General features: G+C 42.3%; 1 protein-coding gene across 5 annotated transcripts in view; it reads left to right on the top strand.

Annotated features, from left to right (window-relative positions):
• Window positions 1-25,853, top strand: part of LOC124717087 (F-box/LRR-repeat protein 17-like) — a 70,014-nt gene that overhangs the window by 8,419 nt on the left and 35,742 nt on the right. For all 5 annotated transcript variants that reach the window (XM_047243787.1, XM_047243788.1, XM_047243789.1 and 2 more), the window contains exons 3-4: window positions 10,809-10,977; window positions 15,618-15,937. In XM_047243787.1, the coding sequence (XP_047099743.1) occupies window positions 10,809-10,977; window positions 15,618-15,937 (489 nt within the window). The remainder of the gene's footprint in view (window positions 1-10,808; window positions 10,978-15,617; window positions 15,938-25,853) is intronic.

The raw sequence follows: 25,853 nt of genomic DNA, 5'->3' as shown, positions 1-25,853 counted from the left end.
TAACATGGTCATTTTGGATAACTCTATCTGAAAAAGTTCAGATCAATCTTTTTATATAAATTTCTGTTTATTTTCTCTTCACATGCCAGTAAATAAATTTTTAGCTGTCTAAAATGAGTATACTTCTTTGGAAATAGTCTTCTCAGTTCTTTTCCTTGAGTAGTTTCATGTTGAATCAGAGTTTATTAAGTTCCAATACAGAGAATTGCTACCGACAACTTTGATACAATTCAGTGACAGATCTGTATCTTTCAGCTGACAGGCAGGTATTGGCTTTCCCCCATTGTACACAACGAAGTTTGTTTACAATGAATATCTTTCTTATTTAATTTTGCAATAAAGAACTTAAGATATCATCACAAAACAGTGGATATTTTCCTGCCGTCACTTCCTGTCGACTGAAAGATCTCTCTGTCTGACACTGCAAATATCAAGTTCAAAGAAAATAATGATACTTCATCATCATAGAAATTGTATCTAGGAACTGTCAGGGAAGGGCAGGTGTCCTCAGTCGTTGCTGCCCTCCAGGAAGAAACACGTTACTGTAAGAGTACAACATGTGGCATTTGTAGTTTGTCAGGAGACACGAGTGCCTCAGAATAAGAGATATTGAAGATAGCCAAGGAAAACTATATGCAAAAATTTGCCTTTATGTCCACAAAGGAGCAGGTTGTGTAAGTTCCACCCAGAACCTTCTCTTTACGATACTCACAAACTGAACTTGGATTGTGCCCCACCTCACAGACGGGTGTATCAGTCTGAAGAAAACCTGAAAAAGTAATGTACACTGTCTAGTAGTAGCAACTGTACCCAGATGAATTTGGTGTAAAACTATTTCGCTCTTAACTGCTGTCCTCCTTGCGATTGCAAATTCCACATGACTCTGTGTTCTAAAAGTTTCCAGTAATGTTATGGCTTCAGTTCACAGTGTTTTTTACTGTGTTTCCGGCAGTGTCAAAAATGCAAAAAGATATGTGAATACAGAATATACTTGCATGTATCTGAGTTATCCACCTGACAGCAATATAATATGTAAAAACTGCACTGTCAGTTATGTGCATTGGAGGTATGAGGCATGTGTTACAAAGTGGTAGAATATGTATGTTTGGTGATTGATAAACATAGTTTCAGTAGTTTCAAGTAATTGTGCTTTGTTTCCTCCACCACACCTACTTTCGTGAAACTAACGAGGACACAGCAGAAAGCAGAAAACCACAAGGTCTCAATTATTTACTGAGAATGGGTAGCAGGTATAAACTGCTACAGAACATTCTTCGAGGAATGACTCCTGGTAGCTGAACATCATCTTGTTTCAGAAACTTGTAGACATTGGTTTCACATACAACTGGGAAACTTTTTTGAGCAAGTAAAAGTGATTTAGTGATCACCATCTTATTGCAGGTGTTTTTTTTTTTTACTCGCATAGAGCTTAAGACAATTAAGTTGCATCACCACATCCTCATTACCCTCCATGAGTGAGGTCTCCAGGGCCAATTCCCATTTTTTATCCAGAACTTCTTGTCTTGCTGTAATTTCCAGGTTCAAGTTGGTGCTTCCCACAGTATTCACCATATACAAGAGAATGGTGTCTGACAGGGCTCTGTATTGAGAGTTATCATTTTTCTAGTGGCTGTCAATGGTCTAGCTGCAACTATGGAATCTACAGTATCACCTTCCCTGTATGCTGATGACTTTTGCATCTACTGTTGCTCCTCAACTGTGAGTAGTGCAGAACACTGACAGCAGGATGCCATATGAAAAGTGCAGTTGTAGGCTCTCACCCACAGCTTTGGATATTCCATCACGAGGACATGTCACCATTGTACTGTCCGTCCCCAACTAGACCTCTACCTCCACGATCAATTCCTGAATGTGGTAGAGTCTTATCAGTTTTTGGGATCGGTCTGTGAACCTCGTTCAACGTGGCTTCCCCATCTTCGCCAGCTTAAGCAAACGTGCTGGTCACACCTCAACACTTTTCACTGCCTCAGCAATGCCATCTGGGGTGCGGAACACTTTATACTTTTGCAGCTCTACAAATCTCTGATCCTGTTGTGTCTCAGTTATGGGATTGTGGTATATAGATCAGCACCATCTTTAGCATTGCGGATGCTGTACCCGATACACCATTATGGGGTCTAACTTGTGACAGGTGCTTTTCGGACTGGCCTTACAAACAGTCAACTCACAGGGTCTGGCGTCCCTCCCCTACAGGTCGGGCACCGATAACTGCCGCTCAACTGAGCAATACACAATCGCTGGTCCCCTGAGCATCTGCACTAGTGTTTCCTTTTTCCTGGTAGGGAGACCTATCTTCCACAACAGAGGCCACAGTCTGAAGGCATGATCACAGTTTGCATTCAGGGTATCTGCTCTGAACTGGACCTTCCCCCACTGTCACCTGTTGTCAGTGCCCCCATGGTGTGTACCCACTCCTCAGATCTGCCTCGACTACTCCTTCAGACTGAAAGACTCAATAGACCTGCCTGTTTCTGGGTGTCCTCAACTCATTTGCAGGCTAGGATGTGGTATCCACTTCCATCTCTATGGTCAACAGACAAACCACTTTGCCTTCCCACATCCAAGATGCAGTGAACCACCCTCTCTGCCAAATGGATGCTGTGTATTCACTGCAGAATTGGTGGCCATTGCTTGAGCCCTAAGCCACCTTGTTCTTTCACTGGCAAGTCATTCTTTTTGTTATACTCGACACCCATTGGTTAAGACTATCCAGGATCTCCGCTATGACCTTCACAATGAAGGACGGCAGGTCATTTTTGTACGGATAATTTGTCATGCTGGGATCCCAGGGAAATTGGTTGACTCTATGCCGACAATTCTTGGAGGCTTGGAATGCGGATTGGTGTGCCCTGGTTTCACCAGATAAAGTGCTAACAATAAAGGAGGCCATGAGCATGTGGCAGCCTCTCTTTGTGCTTACCACAGGGAATCTACTGTCCTCTGTTGGCTTCACATTGGCAACACTTGGCTGACCTATGGTCACACCCTACATAGTGAGGTTCCACCCTACTCGATGTTTTGCCTGTCTCACATCTTACTGGACTGCCATAATTTGGCCACCTTATAGCATAACCTTAAACTTGCTGACAGGTTCAAACCCGCGCCAGACCATCACGATTTAGGTTTTCCATGATTTAAGGAAATCACTTTAAAAAAATGCCAGGGTGGTTCCTGTGAAAGGGCACGGCCAACTCCCTTGCCGATCCTTCCCTAATCTGATGGAATCGATGACCCCACTGTTTGGTCCTCTCCCCCGAACCGGCCAATCGACCGACCTTCCTGACAGGCTCTCTCTGGTGCTAGTGAATGATGCCAGAGTTGCTGAATTGGTTTCAAGTTTTACCGGTGTAAATGGTTTCTACTCCTGTCTGTGACATAGGGCACATTAGTTTTGTCAGCTGCCTGAAGGATTGGAAGGGTGCCCCGGTCACCTGATCTGACATGGGGTACCCATGGCTACCCTTGCTCAGTGGATGATTCCAGCTTGCTGCCCTTCCCATATTTTTAATTCTTCTTATTTTTTTACATCTGTCACTGGTTAACAGACTTGTCATCATTGTTCTCTGTCCTGAGATTTTACATTGTCGGTGTAGCTACTTTTATTGTGCTAATGATGTGGAAGCACCAGTCGGATGCAGAGGGTGTTTCTCCTGTCGCATAATGCGTGCTGTGGACCTCCAGCTTTTTTCTGGGATGGGCAGCTGCCCCACCTAACCCTTGTATCCCTCTCTCACTTCTGCTTGCTTCCATCTCATCGGTCTGTCAATTCCCAGATATAGTCGAATCCATTGGAATTTGCCTTTGGTGTAATTCATCTTGGGGAACTATTCCAGCTTGACACACAAAGGATTAACAGACCGATCACCTCATAGTTCAGTCCCTTCAATCCCATCGATGAACCATCCATTGCAGAATCCATTTATAACTGAATTCTTAATAGAAAAGTATTGTAATTAGAAAAGTTCAAGCATCTAGAAGTTTCAGGTGCACGTAGGAAAAATTTATGAAGACCAAACCGTGGCAGCTTGTGAGTGAGTTGTTCCGTTGTTATAATGCTATCAGAAGGTTACGTCATGGAAAGTACAGTTGTTTTAGAATAACCTATGTAAAAATTACTCTTGCAAGAAGAAAAATGGATTCACAGTTTATAAAATCATGTGAAATATTTTGCAATAAAAGAAACAGGAAATTGAAGTTGTTTCAATGTGATCTGGCTCACATCATTATTTCAGCACACTTGCCAACCTCTTCTGATTGAACTTCTTTCCTCGAGTGCTGCAGTTACTGTTGGAAGTTAAGAATACAATCCAAAATCCAGTTCTTCAGATAAATATGATGTTTCTCATAAGCAGCATATTGTGTATTCTTCTCTTGTTTAAAGCGACCATGTTGTACAAAAGTGCTTCATTATTCAGAACATTATACTGATAAGGACTGAGTTCAAAAAGGTCTGTCTTAACTCAAATCCCAGTTGTGTGACTGAGTATGTCACAGTTTTCTCTTGACCCTGTGATGACAATGAAATTATCACGGTTCCTCTTGAGGCTAGTGCTTCCACAACTGTGGCATTCAGTTGTTGTTGTTGTTGTTGTTGTTGTTGTGGTCTTCAGTCCTGAGACTGGTTTGATGCAGCTCTCCATGCTACTCTATCCTGTGCAAGCTTCTTCATCTCCCAGTACCTACTGCAACCTACATCCTTCTGAATCTGCTTAGTGTATTCATCTCTTGGTCTCCCTCTACGATTTTTACCCTCCACGGTGCCCTCCAATGATAAATTTGTGGTCCCTTGATGCCTCAAAACATGTCCTACCAACCGATCACTTCTTCTAGTCAAGTTGTGCCACAAACTTCTCTTCTCCCCAATCCTATTCAATACCTCCTCATTAGTTACGTGATCTACCCACCTTATCTTCAGCATTCTTCTGTAGCACCACATTTCGAAAGATTCTATTCTCTTCTTGTCCAAACTATTTATCGTCCATGTTTCACTTCCATACATGGTTACACTCCATACAAATACTTTCAGAAACGACTTCCTGACACTTAAATCTATACTCAATGTTAACAAATTTCTCTTCTTGAGAAACGTTTTCCTTGCCATTGCCAGTCTACATTTTATATCCTCTCTACTTCGACCCTCATCAGTTATTTTACTCCCTAAATAGCAAAACTCCTTTACTACTTTAAGTGTCTCATTTCCTAATCTAATTCCCTCAGCATCACCCGACTTAATTTGACTACATTCCATTATCCTCGTTTTGCTTTTGTTGATGTTCATCTTATATCCTCCTTTCAAGACACTGCCCATTCCGTTCAACTGCTCTTCCAAGTCCTTTGCTGTCTCTGACAGAATTACAATGTCATCGGCGAACCTCAAAGTTTTTACTTGTTCTCCATGAATTTTAATACCTACTCCGAATTTTTCTTTTGTTTCCTTTACTGCTTGCTCAATATACAGATTGAATAACATCGGGGAAAGGCTACAACCCTGTCTCACTCCTTTCCCAACCACTGCTTCCCTTTCATGCCCCTCGACTCTTATAACTGCCATCTGGTTTCTGTACAAATTGTAAATAGCCTTTCGCTCCCTGTATTTTACCCCTGCCACTTTCAGAATTTGAAAGAGAGTATTCCAGTCAACATTGTCAAAAGCTTTCTCTAAGTCTACAAATGCTAGAAACGTAGGTTTGCCTTTCCTTAATCTTTCTTCTAAGATAAGTCGTAAGGTCAGTATTGCCTCACGTGTTCCAACATTTCTACGGAATCCAAACTGATCTTCCCCGAGGTCTGCTTGTACCAGTTTTTCCATTCGTCTGTAAAGAATTCACGTTAGTATTTTGCAGCTGTGACTTATTAAACTGATAGTTCGGTAATTTTCACCTCTGTCAACACCTGCTTTCTTTGGGATTGGAATTATTATATTCTTCTTGAAGTCTGAGGGTATTTTGCCTGTCTCATACATCGTGCTCACCAGATGGTAGAGTTTTGTCATGACTGGCTCTCTCGAGGCCATCAGTAGTTCTAATGGAATGTTGTCTACTCCTGGGGCCTTGTTTCAACTCAGGTCTTTCAGTGCTCTGTCAAACTCTTCACGCAGTATCTTATCTCCCATTTCGTCTTCATCTACATCCTCTTCCATTTCCATAATATTGTCCTCAAGTACATCGCCCTTGTATAAACCCTCTATATACTCCTTCCACCTTTCTGCTTTCCCTTCTTTGCTTAGAACTGGGTTGCCATCTGAGCTCTTGATATTCATACAAGTGGTTCTCTTCTCTCCAAAGGTGTCTTTAATTTTCCTGTAGGCAGTATCTATCTTACCCCTAGTGAGACAAGCCTCTACAACCTTACATTTGTCCTCTAGCCATCCCTGCTTAGCCATTTTGCACTTCCTGTTGATCTCATTTTTGAGACGTTTGTATTCCTTTTTGCCTGCTTCATTTACTGCATTTTTATATTTTCTCCTTTCATCAACTAAATTCAATATTTCTTCTGTTACCCAAGGATTTCTATTAGCCCTCGTCTTTTTACCTTCTTGATCGTCTGCTGCCTTCACTACTTCATCCGTCAGAGCTACCCATTCTTCTTCTACTGTATTTCTTTCCCCCATACCTGTCAATTGTTCCCTTATGCTCTCCCTGAAACTCTCTACAACCTCTGGTTCATTCAGTTTATCCAGGTCCCATCTCCTTAAATTCCCACCTTTTTGCAGTTTCTTCAGTTTCAATCTGCAGTTCATAACCAATAGATTGTGGTCAGAATCCACATCTGCCCCAGGAAATGTTTTACAATTTAAAACCTGGTTCCTAAATCTAAATTTGAATCTAAATCTAAATAAGCATGTGTCATGCTAAATGGCAAGCACCTCGGGCAGCTCAGCATTCACTTGTCAGGTACGGGTTTGACAAACATGAGTTTCCTCAGCTAGGGACTGGTAAGCATCACCAGTCCTACATAATCATAAACTCTGGGCAAAGTTTGGGAACCACTGTGTGCCACAACAGCGGAGTGTTGTGTCCCACAGGGACTGGTGATCTCGGCTTAGTCATCCTGATTGAGAGGATGGTCAAAACCCCTATGAAAGAAATACTCAGTCTCAAGGTGTGCCGTGTGCCCGTGAGATGAGTGGCTCTGGAGGTGGAACAGTTGTTTGTAGGCAACCTTTGAGCAACTTCGCACACTTGTTGTATAAGTTTTACTAAGGCAAGTGGGGCTCTGTGTGAGTGGACCTTTATTTCCCTGGCTGCTCACAGGACTGAGATGGAATCCTTGAACCCAAACTTATAGACTATTAGCATGATGGGTGTGCCGTCTGGGAGTACTCACACACACTCATCCTCACAAATGAGGGAGGCTTGTCCTCCTGGTAATGAAATTGTATTTAGTTACAAGGATCAAGAAGTTGCAAATCGAAATGTGTTTGTAGCGGAGTTGCACTCTACCAAAACCCTAGTTTGGTAGTTTTGGTATAGTACATAAATAAGATGATATAATGTTATGATTATTGCTAGGATTGATAGGGAAAGAAAAATGAGTATTAGAGAGAGAAGGTGGCAGCCACTGAATTCTCATTGTTTTTTTGTTTGTTTCTTTGTTTTGCATATAATTAGAACCACACATTGATAAGTGTCAGTCCATTGTGTATTTTATGTCCTTACAAAATACAAATTATATGTTATAAGTATTAAAAAGTGGTTGATCACATAACTTCCACAATCTTATTTAACCAAAGCAAGCAGAGCCCCTGCTATTGACCTGCAAGCAGCTGTGGGGTGGTGGTGGTTGTGGTGGTGGTGGTGGTGGTGGTGGTGGTGGTGGTCGGCTGTTTTTATCGTTGCTACATAACGGGCTGCTCCTAGCCCCATTCTCCAGTTGTCATCATCAGTAAATACGGAATCATATTTTAAATTTTTTTATGTAATTTATATTCATGCCTAAATCTTGTCCTCTGAAACTCTATATTAGTATTTTCACACGGTTTTAAGGTTCGGATGAGGATTGTTCGACAATTGAGACCCGTCACCTGATTCATAAATTTCCTATTTTGGCAACATGCATTCTGTTCTAGACAGTTTGTATTTAAACACTTTTATTCTAATTTTTTAATCTCTGCTTCCCAGTAACAGTGTTTCAAAAGATAAATAATAACATTGCCAACTACCTGAAATGAAAAAAAAAAAAAAGTATGTTCTAAAAATCTTTAGACTGAATGTTATATGTTTAGTATGTCACCACTAAATATGATCCAGTTTGAATTTTTTAGTACTGGACAACACATGGTTATTGCTGATTTTTTTAAAGCCTAGTACATAAATGTCTTTGAATACCGTATTTACTCGAATCTAAGCCGCACGCTTTTTCCGGTTTTTGTAATCCAAAAAACCGCCTGCAGCTTATAATCGAGTGCAAAGTAGGCAGAAGTTCTGAAAAATGTTGGTAGGTGTCGCCACAACTAACTTCTGCTGTCGAATATATGTAGCGCTACACAGGCATGTTTTGCAGGCAAAATCTCTGCGTCAGTAAATAAATTAAAAAAAAGGTGGAAGACGAGCTTTTTTCTCCACCCCGAGTTTCCACCACTGCATTTTCATACATTATTCAACGAAGTAAATACAAATTCCGTATCGGTCATCTTTGAATGTAGCAGCATTTCAATTTACTACGAAAATCCGACTGGCAAGACTGTTTGGGATATTTGTCAATATGGCCAACTCTACGTTCTGAATTTTTTCCTGCCTGTGAGAAGAGATGGTTGCTAATAGGAACTTTTTGAATTGTGAATCACATGCAGCATTCTCTTCACCATAAGAATAATACGAATATAAACATTTTGCCATGTATTCTTTCGTGTTTGCTGCTATCTCATTTAAATCCTGTCTGCCTAATAAACTATGAAACTAGAGTGAGACAACAGCAAACGCGGAAGAATATACATATCGTGTCATGTTTATATCCATATTATTCTTATGCCTAATAGTGATACAGTCAGAAATGAAGCATGGCAATTGACTAGATTTTTAAATCTAAGATGACCCTAATTTCTGTGCGGAATGTAATGTACTAAAGAGGCGTCTGCAAAGATTTTCAAACGGAGAAAAATTTTCACTAAAGTCTCGTTCAGAACATCTTCTATCATTCGCAGTCTATTATTTAGTTCTTGTTGATCATTATCAAAGAAAGCAGCAGTGTAAGTAACAACAAATAGCAGTCTCTTGCCATTGTTTCGCTAATGAGACGATTTCTCTCTCTCTCTCTCTCTCTCTCTCTCTCTCTCTCTCTCTCTCTTTTTTAATTGTAAGCGGCGGTAGCGTGCACAAAAGCAAGCCATGCCGTGAGCTGTGACAGCCCGTTAACACTCATTATCAGAATGTGACAAACAATGCAGAGATAGAGAAGATCCAACGGAGAGCAGCACGCTTCGTTACAGGATAATTTAGTAATCGCGAAAGCGTTACAGAGATGATGGATAAACTCCAGTGGAAGACTGTGCAGGAGAGATGCTCAGTAGCTCGGTACGGGCTTTTGTTGAAGTTTCGAGAACATGCCTTCACCGAAGAGTCAAGCAGTATATTGCTCCCTCCTACGTATATCTCGCGAAGAGACCATGACGGTAAAATCAGAGAGATTAGTGCCCACACAGAAGCATACTGACAATCCTTCTTTCCATGAACAATACGAGACTGGAATAGAAGGGAGAACTGATAGAGGTACTCAAGGTACCCTCCGCAACACACCGTCAGGTGGCTTGCGGAGTATGGATGTAGATGTAGATGTAGATGAATGCATGACACAGTACAATAATGCATTTTCAGCTTAGATTGACGTAAACACCTATAACAAAAAGAACGGCACTTATCAGATCAAAGAAAAATAAGCAATCAATTCAAACCAGACGAAGCACGTGAAAAAGGAAGGGTACCCATATAAATACGGACGGAGCGCCTGATGCATAGCAGTGGCTATCTAGTAAAGCTTAACTGCTAAGCTTACGACTTGAACCAAACTACTGTAGCTGTATCGCCATTCATTTGACCTAAATTGTGTCTCATATTTCAATGGACCAACTTTGTATCGATTTGGAGGTGCGGCCTAAAACTTTTCTCTCCCCTTGAATTTTGAGTCTCAAATTTCAGGTGCGGCTTAGATTCGGGAAATTTTTTTGTCCTTGATTTCGAGTCTCATTTTTCATGTGTGGCTTAGATTTGAGTGCGGCTTAGATTCGAGTAAATATGGTAACTGTGTGTTAGAATTATCTTTTTTATGCTACATTTTGCTGGTGTAATTTTGTAAGATGCTATTTGAAAATGGACTGGTAGCTACGAAACATTGTGAAAAAAGAAGAAGAAGGAGAGAGAGAGAGAGAGAGAGAGAGAGAGAGAGAGAGAGAGAGAGACGGTGAGGCAGAATTTTATGCACTGCATCTATGTCAAGGGTTGGTTGTAATAAACACTGAATAACCAGTGGAAAAACTTCTTTTATAGAGTAAATTGTGAAAGTGTCTCCAAATATCTTCTTGTGAGACTGCTTCCTGAATTAGGTTGTGAAAGGAACGAAGTTGTTAACAGAAGTATACTTGTATGGTCATCAGGTCACCTGAACCATTGTGAATCGGTTAATTATGCTGCTTTGAAAGTGAAGATATCTTAATTTCCCACTCATACTGTTATGAACATGCAGTGGACACTACTGTGTCAGTAAAGCTACATTTGCAGTTATGTGATTTTATTGCTGAAAATGTTGTGCTTGTGCAAATGAAACTAAAATCAAATCTACTACTCTCGGCACAGACAGGAAACGAGTGAAGAGGAGGCTATTGCGACATTTTCTGCAGTGCCACAGCTGCGGACTGTGATCCTTGAAAAAGAAGTCTCACCTGGTGTCTTCCAGGCTCTGTCTAGAAGCTGCCCACACCTCACCACTCTCGAGATTAACTATTGGCAGATGCTGACTTGCTTGGTAAGTGTCTCGTATCGGTGCTGGAGAGATCCCTGCTGAGGAGGAAGTATCACTCACTATGAGGGGTGTCTGAACAGTAATGAAATTATTTTTTTTCTTCTGATGCTCCTGTCAGTCTCAACTATGCTGCCACCTATCTCGACCAATTTGACTTAGATCGGTTAAACTGGGTGATGTCTTATCTTCACAATGCTATCTAGCTCGCAAGGGCAAACTTCCTCTCACCGATGTGATTTGTATTGGCAGGCTGTGTAGAGCTTGACTAGGACTTCAACATATGCAAATAGTAAGACACAACATGCAACCGTTTTTGAGATAATCGAATTTGAACATTTTACGTGTGGTTACACAATTCGTATGGTGAAACGTAATCGAGGATTCTGTAGCCAGGTGAGTAAGCGTCTAGTTTCATAAGTGTGAGGTCTGTGGATCAACTATCACTTCCCACATAATTTTAACAACAGGTATGTGTGATGAAGGAACTAATGAGGACGTATTGAATAGGATTGGGGAGAAGAGAAGTTTGTGGCACAACTTGACCAGAAGAAGGGATCGGTTGGTAGGACATGTTCTGAGGCATCAAGGGATCACCAATTTAGTATTGGAGGGCAGCATGGAGGGTAAAAATCGTAGAGGGAGGCCAAGATATGAATACACTAAGCAGATTCAGAAGGATGTATGTTGCAGTAGGTACTGGGAGATGAAGAACCTTGCACAGGATAGAGTAGCATGGAGAGCTGCATCAAACCAGTCTCAGGACTGAAGACCACAACAACATGTGTGATGACCGAGAACTGCTTACGAATGTAACACACTGAAAAAGCCATACACATGCAAATATTTGACACTCATTACAGTTGCTACACCTCACAATAATTAATGTTCTCATGATCAGTATCCTCCTGATTCATACAGTGCTCCATAGGTTGCACATTTTACTTGCCATATGTAGAGAAAATAATATAAATAAAATGACTGTACTGAATTAATTGGAAGTTGCATATACATTTTTTGTTCTTATTATGAACCTTTTTTCTTCTTTTTTCAGCATAAAGACTGTGAAAATAATAAATTAATGATTCAGTAATGATGGTTTGGACAGTCATAATAATTATGTGGGAAGGGAAAAAAGTGATCCTTGGACCTTGCACTCCCAAAACCAACTGCTTAACACACTTACTGTTGACAACTGAAACAATCCAACCACTGTCATGGACAATTGAGGTACAGACTGTAAAAGTTGGTTATTGCCAACATTGTAGTCTGACAATGCTGTCCGGCGACATTGTGGCCACGCATGAGAAGTAGCAATTTGTGGATGTGTTATTTATTAAGTAAATGAACTGCCAGATGAAGGTCTTTTTCTAGAATGCTGAAACACTATTTTGAGTATATCGTTTAAAAGCAATTAATCCAAAAATTGGTGAGACCGATAACAATATGAAATTGTTTCTACCAGTTAGAACCAGACTGGTGATCAACCTTCATTTCTCCACTGGCAGTGATTCATGCAAAAATTTGCTGTTCCTCTTTGAAGTGCCTTTTTCATCGGTAGGCCTCTTGGTTTGAGGCATTTGCATTGCTGTGGTGGAAGGAACCAAGGGATCGATTGAAGTATGAATTTGAAGGTGCAATATGAATGTGGGATTTTACTTTTGTGGTAGTTACAATGGCTCACTCAGATAAACTAAAAATATTTTTCCAATGGAAAGAACAGTTAATAAGAACTATGTATCACCGTGTGGAGCCATTTAAGATAAAATAACTCTGTGAAGTTGGGAATCACAAATAACAGTTTTGTGTATTTTCCTCACCAGCAGAAAAAGCAGCAATAAAAATTCTGTCTGAGATTTACACATAATATCATACCTAAATAGAGGAATTCAGTAGTAGATTTTGAGACTTCAAGGGCAATAAAGTAAGTCTCAATCTCTTTTGCTTCCCTCTCTGCATAAGTGCAGACAAAGTCTCCAAAGATTTACATATGGCTTGTGAAGATTTTCAGTGTCACTCAGATTTGGAAAAAGTTTGAAAGTGTACCTCTATTGGAGTTCTGTCAAAAGTATGTGCTTAAGGAAAAATATTGCAGCCTTATTAGTGTGCTCTGCCCATTTTGCATCACTTTTTTCTAATCACTGACACTCATGTGGAGAGTTGACTTAGAGTTGTGTCAAACCAGATATTGGAAGCCTTGTTCAAGAGTAGCAGTGCCAGGCTCTCCCCTTAATTAATCAGTATTTCTTTCTTGTACTGTTATATTGAACTAGATATATCCATAATAACTATTTACATCAAATATATTGCACTGTGTATCAAAAGAAAAAGGGGAAAATATCAAGGGAATCTGCTATGATAAATTTTTAGGTGATACAGCTTATTTTCACACTTCAACAGCAAAATATTTGCCTTCATAATTTGTGATAGTATGAATTCAGTTACAAATCTGTTGCTATTTTAAAATTTTTGAGTGATGCTTGTGGTAAATAACCTTTCAGTATGAGAAACAAATGGTAGCTAACTAGTGCAACATAATTATTTAATAAGCCGCTTTCACTCTCCCATTTTATTCGCCATGCCCCTTCCCCTCCCTCCTCCCCCGTCTCTCTCTCTCTCTCTCTCTCTCTCTCTCTCTCTCTCTCTCTCTCTCTCTCTCTCTCTCTCAACCCCCCCCCCCCCCCCCCAATACACACACACGGGTACAGTTTTTAAATAAATGATTAGAGGAAGTGAGAACAAAATGGTAGTGTCTCCTTGTGGTCACAGGCCATCAGCTATATGCAACGTGCGGACTGGGATGGCAAGGATCTACTCCCAACACAGTATGTATATGAATCTGTGTTATGATCCCCACTCATTCAACATCAAACACATTTGAAATAACCATTTTGTGTTAATTCCTAAATTATAAATATCAAAATTTTGTTAAACTTCTTTCATAAACCAATACCACAATAAGAAGGGGAAAAAAAGACACACCAGGACAGAAGCATCCAAATGGGATGAATTTGATAGCAGTAATGTAGTGTATAACAATCAAATGTTTACAATTTGAGAAAAATTGAATGATTTATTCAAGACAAAGAGCATCACAAATTGAGCAAGCCAATAATGCATTGGTCCAGCTGTGGTCCTTATGCTAGCAGCTAGCTTGGCATTGATTGAAAGTGGTGTTGGATGTCCTCCTGAGGCATATCGTGCAAACTTCCATCCGACTGACGCATTAGATCGTCAAAATCTCAAGGTGGTCGGAGGGTCCTGCCTGAAATACTTGAAATGTTCTCAGTTGGGTAGGGATCTGGCAACCTTACTGGCCAAGGTAGGGTTTGGCAAGCACAAAGACAAGCTGTAGAAATTATCACACTATGTGGGTGGGCATTATCTTGCTGAAATGCAAGCTCAGGGTTGTTTGCCATGAAGGGCAACAAATTGGGGTGTGAGATATCGTCAGTGTCCTTCTGTTCTGTAAGGGTGTTGCAGATGATAACCAAAAGGTCCTACTATGAAAAGAAATGGTGCCCCAGGCCATCACTCCTGGTTGTCAGGCCATATAGTGGGCAACAATCAGGTTGGTATCACACCTTCGTCCATGTCACCTCGAGATACGTCTTCACTGCTCATCAGTGCTCAGTTTGAAGTGGAACTAATCACTGAAGACAGTTCTACTCCAGTCAATGTGATTCCCAGCCAAATGTACCCAACAGCACTGCAAATAGGCATGTCGATGTGCAGATGTCAATGGCAGTTGGTGCATGGGCTGCTGTGAGCTCAGCCCTCTTTGTGTAAGCCTCCTATTAATGATTTTTGCAGTCACTGAAGCACCAGTTGCACAATGGATCAATGATAATGATGAATTTGAGGCTCTTAGTGCCTCTCTGATGATTGCTCGGCCGTCACATTCTGTCATCTCTCTAGGTCACCGCTTCCTTCGTGACACTATGTTTTGCCACCGTTCACCTATGCCTGCCAACATCTTCGAATAGTGGTATCACTCCATATTCAAATGTGGAATGATTCGCTGATTATTCTGACCGGGTTCTTTGAGCCCAACTACATGTTCTCTCTCAAATCCCGACATGTGCATATACATATTCATGCTCGTGTCTGTGAGGCATAGTTGCTGTACAACTGAGCACACATAATGAAATTTGTGAAGACTTTGTGCCCTGGTATTGATATTCCTCTTTTTACTAGCCTTGCCAATTGCATGACGACATTGTGCTGCAGCATTACACGTCCATCCATCAGGTCTACAGTTTTGCATCATTCGTCAATGCCTGTATGAGCATCAATTTGTGACCAGTTTTCTTAACTCCTTTGTGGTGTGTCATTTTTTTTTTTTTTTGTCTTACTGTATTTACATTACATCATTCAAATGGCAAGTACTACAGTGTAACTGAAATTCTGTCACACATAGCATAGACAGATGCCCCTGATGATGTAATCTGTGTAATTTTGGAATTCTGGGGCAGTTTTGTCACCCTTTTTATCCTTCCCTGTGTCTAATGAGTTGATTTGTTAAGATGTGCAGTTTTGATGTCCTGTATATACGCGATTGACTTTGTTTTTGTACTCGTATCAGTTCTGCAAATTATCCATAGTGTATCATAAACCTGACTCGTGTCTGCTTGGCTTTGATTCAGGAAGCAGACAACCTCTTTGCTGGCTGTAGAAAGATCCACACATTGTCCATTCCCGACAAGGGTATCCGGGCAAACGTGAGATTCTTGGACGCCGTGGCACGGCTGGCAGACCTGCGAGTGCTGCACATACAAGAAACTGAAGTTGCAGACAAGGTGATTCCACTGCGCATTATAGCTGATGGCTGCCCACATTTAAGTGACTTGGGCTTGGGGGACATGTACGGCCTATGCTACCAGTATCAAGATGCTGAGTATTTCATCAGTTCCCATAAATGTGTGCTCAAGAGCCTGCGTATCAGGTGGACATCAGTCAAAGGCAGGTGAGTCTAAAGTCGTGACGCTCATCTCGTACGATCAATCGCTGTGTTGCCACCTCTGCTGTGCCCACACTTTCTATCCTTCAATTTGTTCACTACAGGTGAGTTCTTCTCATCCTGGCATGTGACCTGCCCTTCCTGTTTAACCCTCGCCAAACTGTCCCTCCCTCCTTCCTGAGGAATGAACTGTTGGTATTGAAAGCTAGTAAGTGTATCAGTTTTACTTCTGTATGCATCTATCAGCAGTACTGATACTAAGTGCTATCCAGCAATTTTGTCTAAAAAAATTGCCTTTTCATTTAAAAAATCTTATTTTCTGATAAAACTGTATGTATACCAAGGTAACTTACAATGAAATCAGATGTAAACTGAAGCTTCTGTGTTTGATGTTTTGTAAATTATTTATTATAGTCCTTCATGAGCTCGGTGCCCATCTCAGCAGGAAAATGTACAACTTTCAGTTTAAGAACTACATGTAGAGCATAATCAAAATGTTCATTTCTGTGCAAAGGACCTGTCTTAAAGAACTTGTCACTCAAATCAAAGCTTGTGAAAAAAATACTCATTTTATCATAAACAAAACAATTCAGTCCCACTACTAATCATTTCTGGAATTTGATTGATTCCTACTGTAATAATTTCACTTTTTTGTGTGGAGGTTCTGCCTTACGATTTAATGTATTGGCTGTTTTCATTTATGTTTCAGAAGATTAATTAGGATAAAAGATGACTAAGTCAGTAGAATTGAAGGCAGGTATCAACTACTATTAATTATTTTTCAGTTTTCATAGAGTCACATGAGAGATGTCATGTTTGCCAGTTTGCTGTTTACAAACTTTTGAAAGACTCTAAAATCCAAACACATTGGTTTGTCTTCAGAAGGGACACAGAATTATGCTTGACACACTGGTGATAAAGAAAATTGAAAAATAACAAACTGAATACTCTTCTTGTAGTTTTAATTTAAATTCATCACAGGTACTTTTGACAATAAATAGCTTTTGCCATCAAGTATGACGAATATACTGTGGAGCACAGAAAGATATCTTACTCCACTAGACGGTGCTTTTGGGAAAGAGACCACAGTTAATACTAAAATTTCATTTTAACTGTATTTTGTCTCCTCAGAATATCTGAATAAAAATCGGTGATTTCAGACATATTAGTGTGATCTGAATATTCTGTGAACTTTACGTGCTAAATTTCACTTTGGAAGTAATTACCATTGATAATGGAGCAAGAGTTTTGGAATTTAGTCAAGCTTGGTATATTGGGACCTATATTTTTACTATTCAAATTGTCTTAAAAATGTTTGTGGAATTGAATTCATGCATCCAGTATGTAAAAGATAAATACAAAAAGTATTTTTCCAAAAAGTTTTCAGCTAAACCTCACACGCCTCCAAAAGTGTTGATATTTTTTGTCATAGTCTTTTTTACCTGCTCTCTTCTGTCGGAAGTTAAATAACTGAATTATGTGCAAAATTATGGGCATTAACTGAGTAATAGATTTTACTTTTATTTTGAAATCCACTTATATGTAAAACTTAACACTGGAAAAACCTGAATGGAATAACAGTGTGAATTAGGATAGGTTACTGCTCACCCCATTGAAGAGGCCTTGAGCTCCACAGTTTGGTTCAGCACCCAGAGACATCAGTGACCATGTGCGTATTTGTATTTGTATTTATTTATTTATTTATTTATTTATCCTGTGGATCACATATTGTACAAAGTACACATGATATAGGACAAGTAATTTTTCTTAACAAATATGTAGTTTGGAGAAAAAAAAAAATAGGCAATGGACTGCCATTTAAAAAATGTACACAAAATTGTTCATTGATGAATATAGTAACTTCACATACAGAGAATACAAACAATTTACATGGGGAACTAAGAAACATGTAGGCAATGTAGTGCTACTTTAAATTTACACAATAATCACTGAGATTACAGAATAGTGAAAATGTCAACTGGAAACACAACAGAAGGACAATGTCATTTAAAAACTACATTAAACATGAAATTAACATTGAGAATTCACAGACAATTAAGTTTTAATACTAATAGAATGTGTACTTGTACATTCAAAAGTGAGTTAAAAAATTTTGGGAAGTGAAACTGAAACATAGTTGTGTATAGTAGAAATTAGGTTATTATTTTGCCTACAGAATGTTTTACTCTAATCACAGTATTTTACAAAGGAACTTTATAATTTTTCATTTCCAGGAATTCTTGTACTGAATAAAAACAGTGCTTTGTCAGAAATGCCTTTAGTTTATTTTTAAATATTGGATCTGGAGCAGTTTTTATTTGTTCTGGAATTTTATTGTGTAATACGACACCCAGATGAGTTATATATTTTTGGTATGATGATGTCCTTGAAAAAATTTGATGGATATTAGATTGCCCTCTGGTATAATGAGCGTGTATATCATTGTTTTGGATTAATTTGCCTGTTCTTGAGAGGTATTCCATGGTGAACAGGATTGTTTCTTGAATGAATAGAGATGGGATGCTTAGAACATTAAGTTTTATAAATTGACATTTACAGGATTCCAGCTTTTTGAGGCCACAGATTATCCTCAGTGCTCTTTTTTGTAGTTTAAATATATTTGTGCTGTGTTTAGTTGCTGTGATAGTATGGAGAGAGAGAGAGAGAGAGAGAGAGAGAGAGAGAGAGAGGGGAGGGGGGGGGGGGGGCTTATAAATCTGAGTAAGGGCTTTATCCCATAGTTTAGCCTACTTTTAAGTGTGCCCATCTTCCGCACAACCCCTCCTCTGTGTGACTAGTACCACTCTGTCCTAATTCATACCTTTAAATTTTGGTTGGTTATCTTTACATTCCCAATTAGCCAAAGTGAAGTTTACACATCGTGCAGTCATTTCCACAGAAGGCATGTAATTCTGATCATTACGTATCACTGCGTTTATTGCTCAGTCTTTGACACAAACAAATTTTGTTGTGTCCATCCTCTATAAGTAAATGATAACTGCACAAAATTTTAGCAATTTTTCTGTCTGTGTTTCCATTTTATTGTACTCCAAAGTTTCGAAGTTTTGTTGTTTTTACCATTGTGTTGGCACGAAATTACACTTTAATATTTGGAGAATAAATGAAATTTCTTTTTTCTCAAATGAAATGATACAATTTTCGAGACTTTTTTGATCTGATACAATTATGATTTTTATGTATTTTTTATCAGCCAATCTATGTGAAATTACATGGTTATATACTCTCTAGACCAGGGGTTACCAACAAAATTTTCTCGAGGACCCCTTCATTGAGCATGATTCGTACCTTGTCATATCACAGTATCAGGCACCTAAAAAAGCCAAATTAAGAGTCCTTTTATTCATTTTCTATTTCTGGTACTTAGAAAAAACATTGACATATTCATTATTGAAAAAATATTGTGCTTAGCCGGCCGGTGTGGCCGTGCGGTTTAGTCGCTTCAGTCTGGAACCGCGTGACCGCTACGGTCACAGGTTCGAATCCTGCCTCGGGCGTGGATGTGTGTCATGTCCTTGGGTTGGTTAGGTTTAATTAGTTCTAAGTTCTAGGCGACTGATGACCTCAGAAGTTAAGTCACATAGTGCTCAGAACCATTTGAACCACCATTGTGCTTAAAACTTTTTCAATTTATTGGTATTGTTAAAGATTTGATTATTGCTAGACGCAGAAGTTAGCGTTCGCTAAAGCGCTGCTCATGCAGGAAGTGGCCAAAACAAAAACTCTATTATCATACGAAATATATTTAATATATTTTTTATTATAATAGCATCTCGCAGATCCCTCTGGCATAGCTCGCGGACCCCTTGGGGTCCGTGGACCACCTGTTGGAAACCACTGCTCTAGACTATAGACTGTAAAGAAAAATTTCACCCCCCAAAGGGGCCCACAGTCCTTTAGTAAGTACGTGTGTGGTACGCACGGGCCCCCGAGCTATTGCAGTCTCCTTTCCTTTCCTTTGAAGGCTGCATTACCATCCCTGTTCCTCTCCCTCCTTATCCTTGCTCCTTTGTTCGTACCCCCTCTTTTCCCTCTTAGTGGACTTCTTTATGTTGACCTGGCTATCCTCCTGGCTTTGTTTTGGTCTGTGCTATTGTTTAGTTTGCTGTTTCCACGTCCTTTTTGGCGTGTTTTGTCCCCTTGGGGTTTGACCTCCATTTCCAAAATTTTCCATTCAGTGTGAGCCACTTGGAGATGAACTCCCTACCTAGCTTCCATTGTGCAGGTTCCTCTCCCCCTCCCCTCCCCTTTCCCTTTGCACCCTGGCCCCCCTCCTGCTAGGTCACCAGCACCATAGCCAGTCCATGTGGTGGGGCTGTTAAGTACCCACTTGGCGTACCCCCCTGAAACCACAGGGATCACACTACTAGTACCTGAGCTGTTAATGGCTCGTGTATGCCCAGAAGTCGATGCTCATCATTTTGGGGCACCAAAACTCCCTATAATGGCCGCCGTGCCATATGGCTCTTGCTGCAGCTGGGTGGCACCCACGGGATGAGCCCCTGATCGGATTGGGTGGTACTAGGGCAAACGCCTTGTGCATGAAGCAACAAAAGCTTCACCATCATGGCCATCCAGTGGCCGTCTCTAAGAGTGGTAGCAGATGTGACACTCCTTCTTCTGATCCTTCAGCCTTCCCTCCCACGGCCACCCCCTGGGAGGAGGGTCAAACTTGCCAGCTTGGGTTGAAACCTTTCCCTCGGTACCTGGTTTTGTACCAGGACGGATGGCGATAGTTTTGCCATGACCAAGCCTTTGTTTTTCGTGGAGACGGTTGAAGATAAGTATGGCGAAGTTAAATCGATGAGTAAAATGCAGTCCGATGCTTTGCTCATAGAGACATCTTCTGCTGCCCAATCTGATGCCCTGCGTGCTTGTAACCATCTCAGTGACATCCCAGTCTCCGTCACACCCCACCAATCTTTGAACTCAGTACAGGGCATTATTTTCCACCGAGATCTTCTCCTGGAAACTGACGAGGAGCTCCGTGCTAACCTCGAGTGGCGAGGGGTTTGTTTTATCCGCTGTGTGCAGCGAGGCCCTCCAGACAGTCGCATCGCTATGGCCGCCTTTGTCCTGGCCTTTGAGGGTAATGTCTTCCCAGAGAAGGTCAAGTTAATGGTGTATCGGTGTGATGTAAAACCTTATATTCCACCACTGATGAGATGTTTTAAATGCTTAAGGTTTGGACACATGGCTTTCCGCTGCACCACTGATCACCTCTGTGGTGACTGTGGGTGCCCCCTCCATGAGGGGAGTGCCTGTGCTCCCCTGCCAATGTGTGTAAATTGTAATGGACAGCATTCTCCACGCTCACCTAAATGCCCGGTGTTTGTGAAAGAAATGAGGATTCACGAGTACAAAACCTTAGATCGGCTCACCTACACTGAGGCTTGTCAAAAATATGACCGGCTCCATCCTGTGTCTATGGCATCTATTTTTGCTTCAATTACGCCCATTCCCCCTCCTACTCCCTCCTCTTCCCATCCCCGCCCCCATTTGCACCATGCCTTCAGCCTCCTCCTCCTCCTCCTCCTCCTCCTCCTCCCCCTCCTCCTCCTCCTCCTCCCCTCCCCCCTCCCCCCCTCCCCCCTCCCCTCCCCCCTCCCCCCTCCTCCTCCTCCCCCCTCCTCCCCCCTCCTCCTCCCCCCTCTCCCACTCCCCCTCAGTACCAATACCCACCCCTACGGGTGCTGCTACCCCTCCCCTGCCAGAGGAGTACTCTCCTCCTTCGGAGGCCACCAGTACTGGAGCTCCCTCCCGGGGCTCCTCTTCCCGGCACCCCCTGAAAGGTGATCTGCTGCTCCACATCGGCAGTGTGATTCCTTGCCTGCCCTCACTGAAGTCTGCCCTGCTCTTCCTTGCCAAGAGAAGAAGCAGAAATGCAGGAACAAGGTCAAGGCCCCTCTGGTACCCCCTGAGGTGCAGCCTTTCCCTCCTACAGTCAATGAACCAACAGTGTCTGGCCCCACCTATATGGATATTACCCCATCCTTATCGGTGACGGATAGTGACTCGGTGGTGTGACCGACTCCAGTCCATTCACTTCCACTTTGGACTCTGGCTTGAGAATACTCCAGTGGAATTGTAATGTATATTTGTGTCACCTTCCAGATTTGCAGCCCCTTCTTTCCTTCCACTCTGCCGCTTTTATTGCGCTCCAGGAGACCCATTTTGTCAATTCTTACTCACCCACCCTTCTTGGGTTCCACACTTTCTGTCGGAACCGAATTGGCACCTTGTGGGTTTCTGGTGGTGTTTGCGCCTTGGTCCGTAAGGACATTGTTAGCAAATGGGTTCCCCTCCATACCACTCTGGAAGCCATTGCCGTCAGGGTCCATCTGGCCACTCCAATCACAATCTGTAATCTCTACCTCCCTGACAGGCTGCCCACATCCCATGCCTTCACCACTCTTCTTCAACAATCCCCTTCTCCCTTCCTGTTATTAGGGGACTTTAATGCCCACAACCCTCTTTGGGGTAGTCATGCGACTACTGCCGTGGGCAGGACAGTTGAAGCTGTTCTGGCAGGGCTTGACCTCTGTTTACTAAACACAGGCACTTCCACACACTTTAGTGTGGCGCACGGCGCTTTCTCAACCATTGACCTCTCCATCTGCAGTCCTGGCCTTCTTCCCTCCATTCAGTGGGGCGTCCACGATGACTAATGAGACAGCGACCATTATCCAATTGTTTTGACCTTCCTTCAGTGTCTCTCACTCCATCACCCTCCCAAGTGGGCCATATCTAAGGCGGATTGGGGTGCTTTCTCATCTGCTCCCATCCCCCCTGTATTGCCACATGACAGTGTTGGTGAATCTACTCAGACTTTGACTGTCTCCATCCTTTCAGCAGCTGTTTCAGCAATCCCTTCTTCTTCAGGTTCTCCCCACTGGAAGATGGTCCCTTGGTAGACTCCGGAAATTGCTGCAGCTATGAAAGACTGCTGCCGTGCTCTACAACACTTCAAGATGCACCCTTCTACTGCTCTTCTTCTGGTCTTTAAACAACTCCATGCCCGGGCCTGCTACCTAATCAAATTTCAGAAACAGATTTGCTGGGAACCATATGTAGCTGCCATAGGTCCCCACACCCCCTCTTCACAAGTCTGGGTGAAACTCTGACGAATTTTTGGCCACTGTCCTCCCACTGGGGTTACAGGAATTTCTGTGCATGGTGTTGTCCTTACCAATCCAGACTTTGTGGCAGAAAATTTCGCTCAGCACTTTGCTCAAGCTTCGGCATCAACTCAGTATCCACCCAAGTTCCTTCTCCTGAAAGAGCATTCAGAACGACTGCCTTTGTCTTTTGTTTCTCACTGCTCGGAGCCATATAATGCCCCATTGAGTGAGTGGGAATTTGCTAGTGCCCTCGCCCTTTGTCCTGACACGGCTCCGGGATCGGAACGGATACATAACCAAATGCCACTTACCAGTGGCTGGCCACCGTCGGATACTGTCCCTCTTCAACCGTCTGTGGGGTAAGGGGGTATTTCCTACACAGTCGCAGGAAAGCATTGTTGTTCCCGTATTGAAGCCAGGGAAGCTGCCTCTTCAGTTGGATAGCTACCATCCAATTAGCCTTGCTAACACCCTCTGCAAGCTCCTTGAATGCATGGTGAGTCGGCAGCTGTTTTGGATCCTTGAATCCCACGATCTTTTGTCATTGACTCAAAGTGGTTTTCGCTGTGGCTGCTCTACGGTGGATAACTTGGTCCACCTGGAGTCTGCTATCTGTCGGCTTTTGTCCATCAGCAACACCTCCTTGCAGTCTTCTTTGATTTGCATAAAGCTTATGACACCACCTGGTGCCACAATATCCTCACCACCCTTCAAAAATGGGGCTTCCGTGGTGCTCTGCCCATTTTTATCCGTAACTTCTTTTCTTGTCACTCTTTTCGGGTCCAAGTTGGCTCCTCCTACAGCTCTCCCCATCGGCAAGAAAATGGCATTCCACAGGGTTCCGTGCTGAGCGTCCCTCTCTTTCTCGTAGCCATTAATGGGCTGGTGACAGCTGTAGGGCCGACAGTGTCCCCCTCTTTGTATGTTGACGATTTTTGTGCCTACCTCGCCTCCTCCATAATGGATACTGCAGAACGCTATTTACAGGGCGTAATCTGTCCAGCACACTCATGGGCTCTCTCCCATGGCTTTCAGTTTTTGGGGGCCAAGACTTGTTTCATGCATTTCTGCTGTCGCCCTGCAGTCCATCCCCATCCGGAACTGTTCCTCGATGGCCAGCCCCTCGAGATGGTGGACACTCATGCTTCTTGGGTCTGGTCTTCGATGCCTGGTTGACATGGCTGCCTCACCTTTGCCAACTGAAGAGGACGTGCTGGTCCCATCTCAATGTTCTTATGTGTATGTGCAATACCACATGGGGTGCAGACCGCTCTGTTCTCCTGCGATTGCATCAAGCGTTGGTCCAATCTTGTTTGGTCTATGAAAGTCCTGTCTATGGTTCTGTGTTGCCTTCGACACTGCAGATACTAGACCCCATCCACCACTGTGGGGTCCGACTTGCGACTGGTGCCTTCCAGAGTAGCCCGTTACTTAGCCTTCTCGCAGAGATGGGGATTCCACCACTGCAAGTTTTGCGCCAGCAACGTCCGATATGAAACGTCCCCTTAGAAAAATTTATACAGGACTGTGCTTAACCTGACATACAATATTTTTAGCGCAACGCAATCTGACTTTCAATACTCCCTACAAAAGAATGGCCCTGACTAACATTAACCTATGCGTTTCACAAATCGCTTACCTCACAAAAATCTTGGTTACTCGAACTACTGCAATACAGCAAGCGCCACTACTGCCAGCTAAATAAAAGATTCAAACTACGGAAGGCACTAACTACTGATAGGCATAGTTAGCAAAATGAAAGATTTTAATAGAGAACAAACAATGTATTTACCTTAATAGTCATAATATATATAGCAGTTCATGACAAATTACAAAACTCCGCCATCTCTCTCCCCACATCCACCACTGCTGGCGGCTCACCTCCAAATGCGCAACGCTACGCGCTGTTCACATCCAGCTGCCGCTGCCCAACACTACAATGGCAGACAACAATGCAAACTAGCCACAGACTGCACACAGCACAGCCAGTGATTTTCATACAGAGCGCTACATAACATTGCCAATAAGAAAACATAAACAGCCTACTTACAGATATCTTATGCGCTCCACATTCGCTGCACCCCAAAGCACGCTAATTATGGTCTCCTTTATCCAGACAAGATCACCCTGCTGCAGTGGCGGCCACGATGGGGGCTTACCATGGCTGTCCGCATTCAGTCGCTCTTTTCTGAGCCCCAGCAATTCAGGGTTCAGAAGTGATCTACACTGATGACTCCATGGTTGTTGGCTGCACTGGTTTTGCTTACACCTATGCGCGACGCATGGAACTTCATTCCTTGCCAGATGGCAGTAGTGTTTTTACTGCTCAATTGGTAGCCATCTTGCGCGTACTGGACTCAAGACTACCCTTCACTATCTGTAGTGACTCATTGAGCAGTTTGCACGCTATCGGCCAGTGCTTCCCTCGTCACCCATTGGTCCCTTTATCTCCTCACTCAACGTGGATGCTCGGTGGTTTTAATTTGGACCCCAGACCTTGTTGGGATTCCTGGCAGTCAACTGGCTAAATTAGCTACTACCAGGCCATCTATTGCTATTGGCATTCCAGAAATAGACCTTCGCTTGGCATTACGACGTCAGGTTTTGGGCCTTTGGGATGCAGAATGGATCACTCTTTCTTCGTCGAACAAGCTCAGGGCAATTAAGGATTCTACAACTCTATGCCGGTCCTTCTTACGGGCCTCTTGTAAGACCTCTGTTGTCCTCTGCTGGCTCTGCATTGGCCATACTTTTTTTTTTGACTCAGGGTTGTCTCCTCCGTC

Source organism: Schistocerca piceifrons, chromosome 9 (assembly GCF_021461385.2).
Source record: "Schistocerca piceifrons isolate TAMUIC-IGC-003096 chromosome 9, iqSchPice1.1, whole genome shotgun sequence".
NCBI lineage: Eukaryota > Metazoa > Arthropoda > Insecta > Orthoptera > Acrididae > Schistocerca > Schistocerca piceifrons.
The sequence above is the reverse complement of the archived record's forward strand: the minus strand, read 5'-3'. Positions and strand labels throughout refer to the sequence as shown.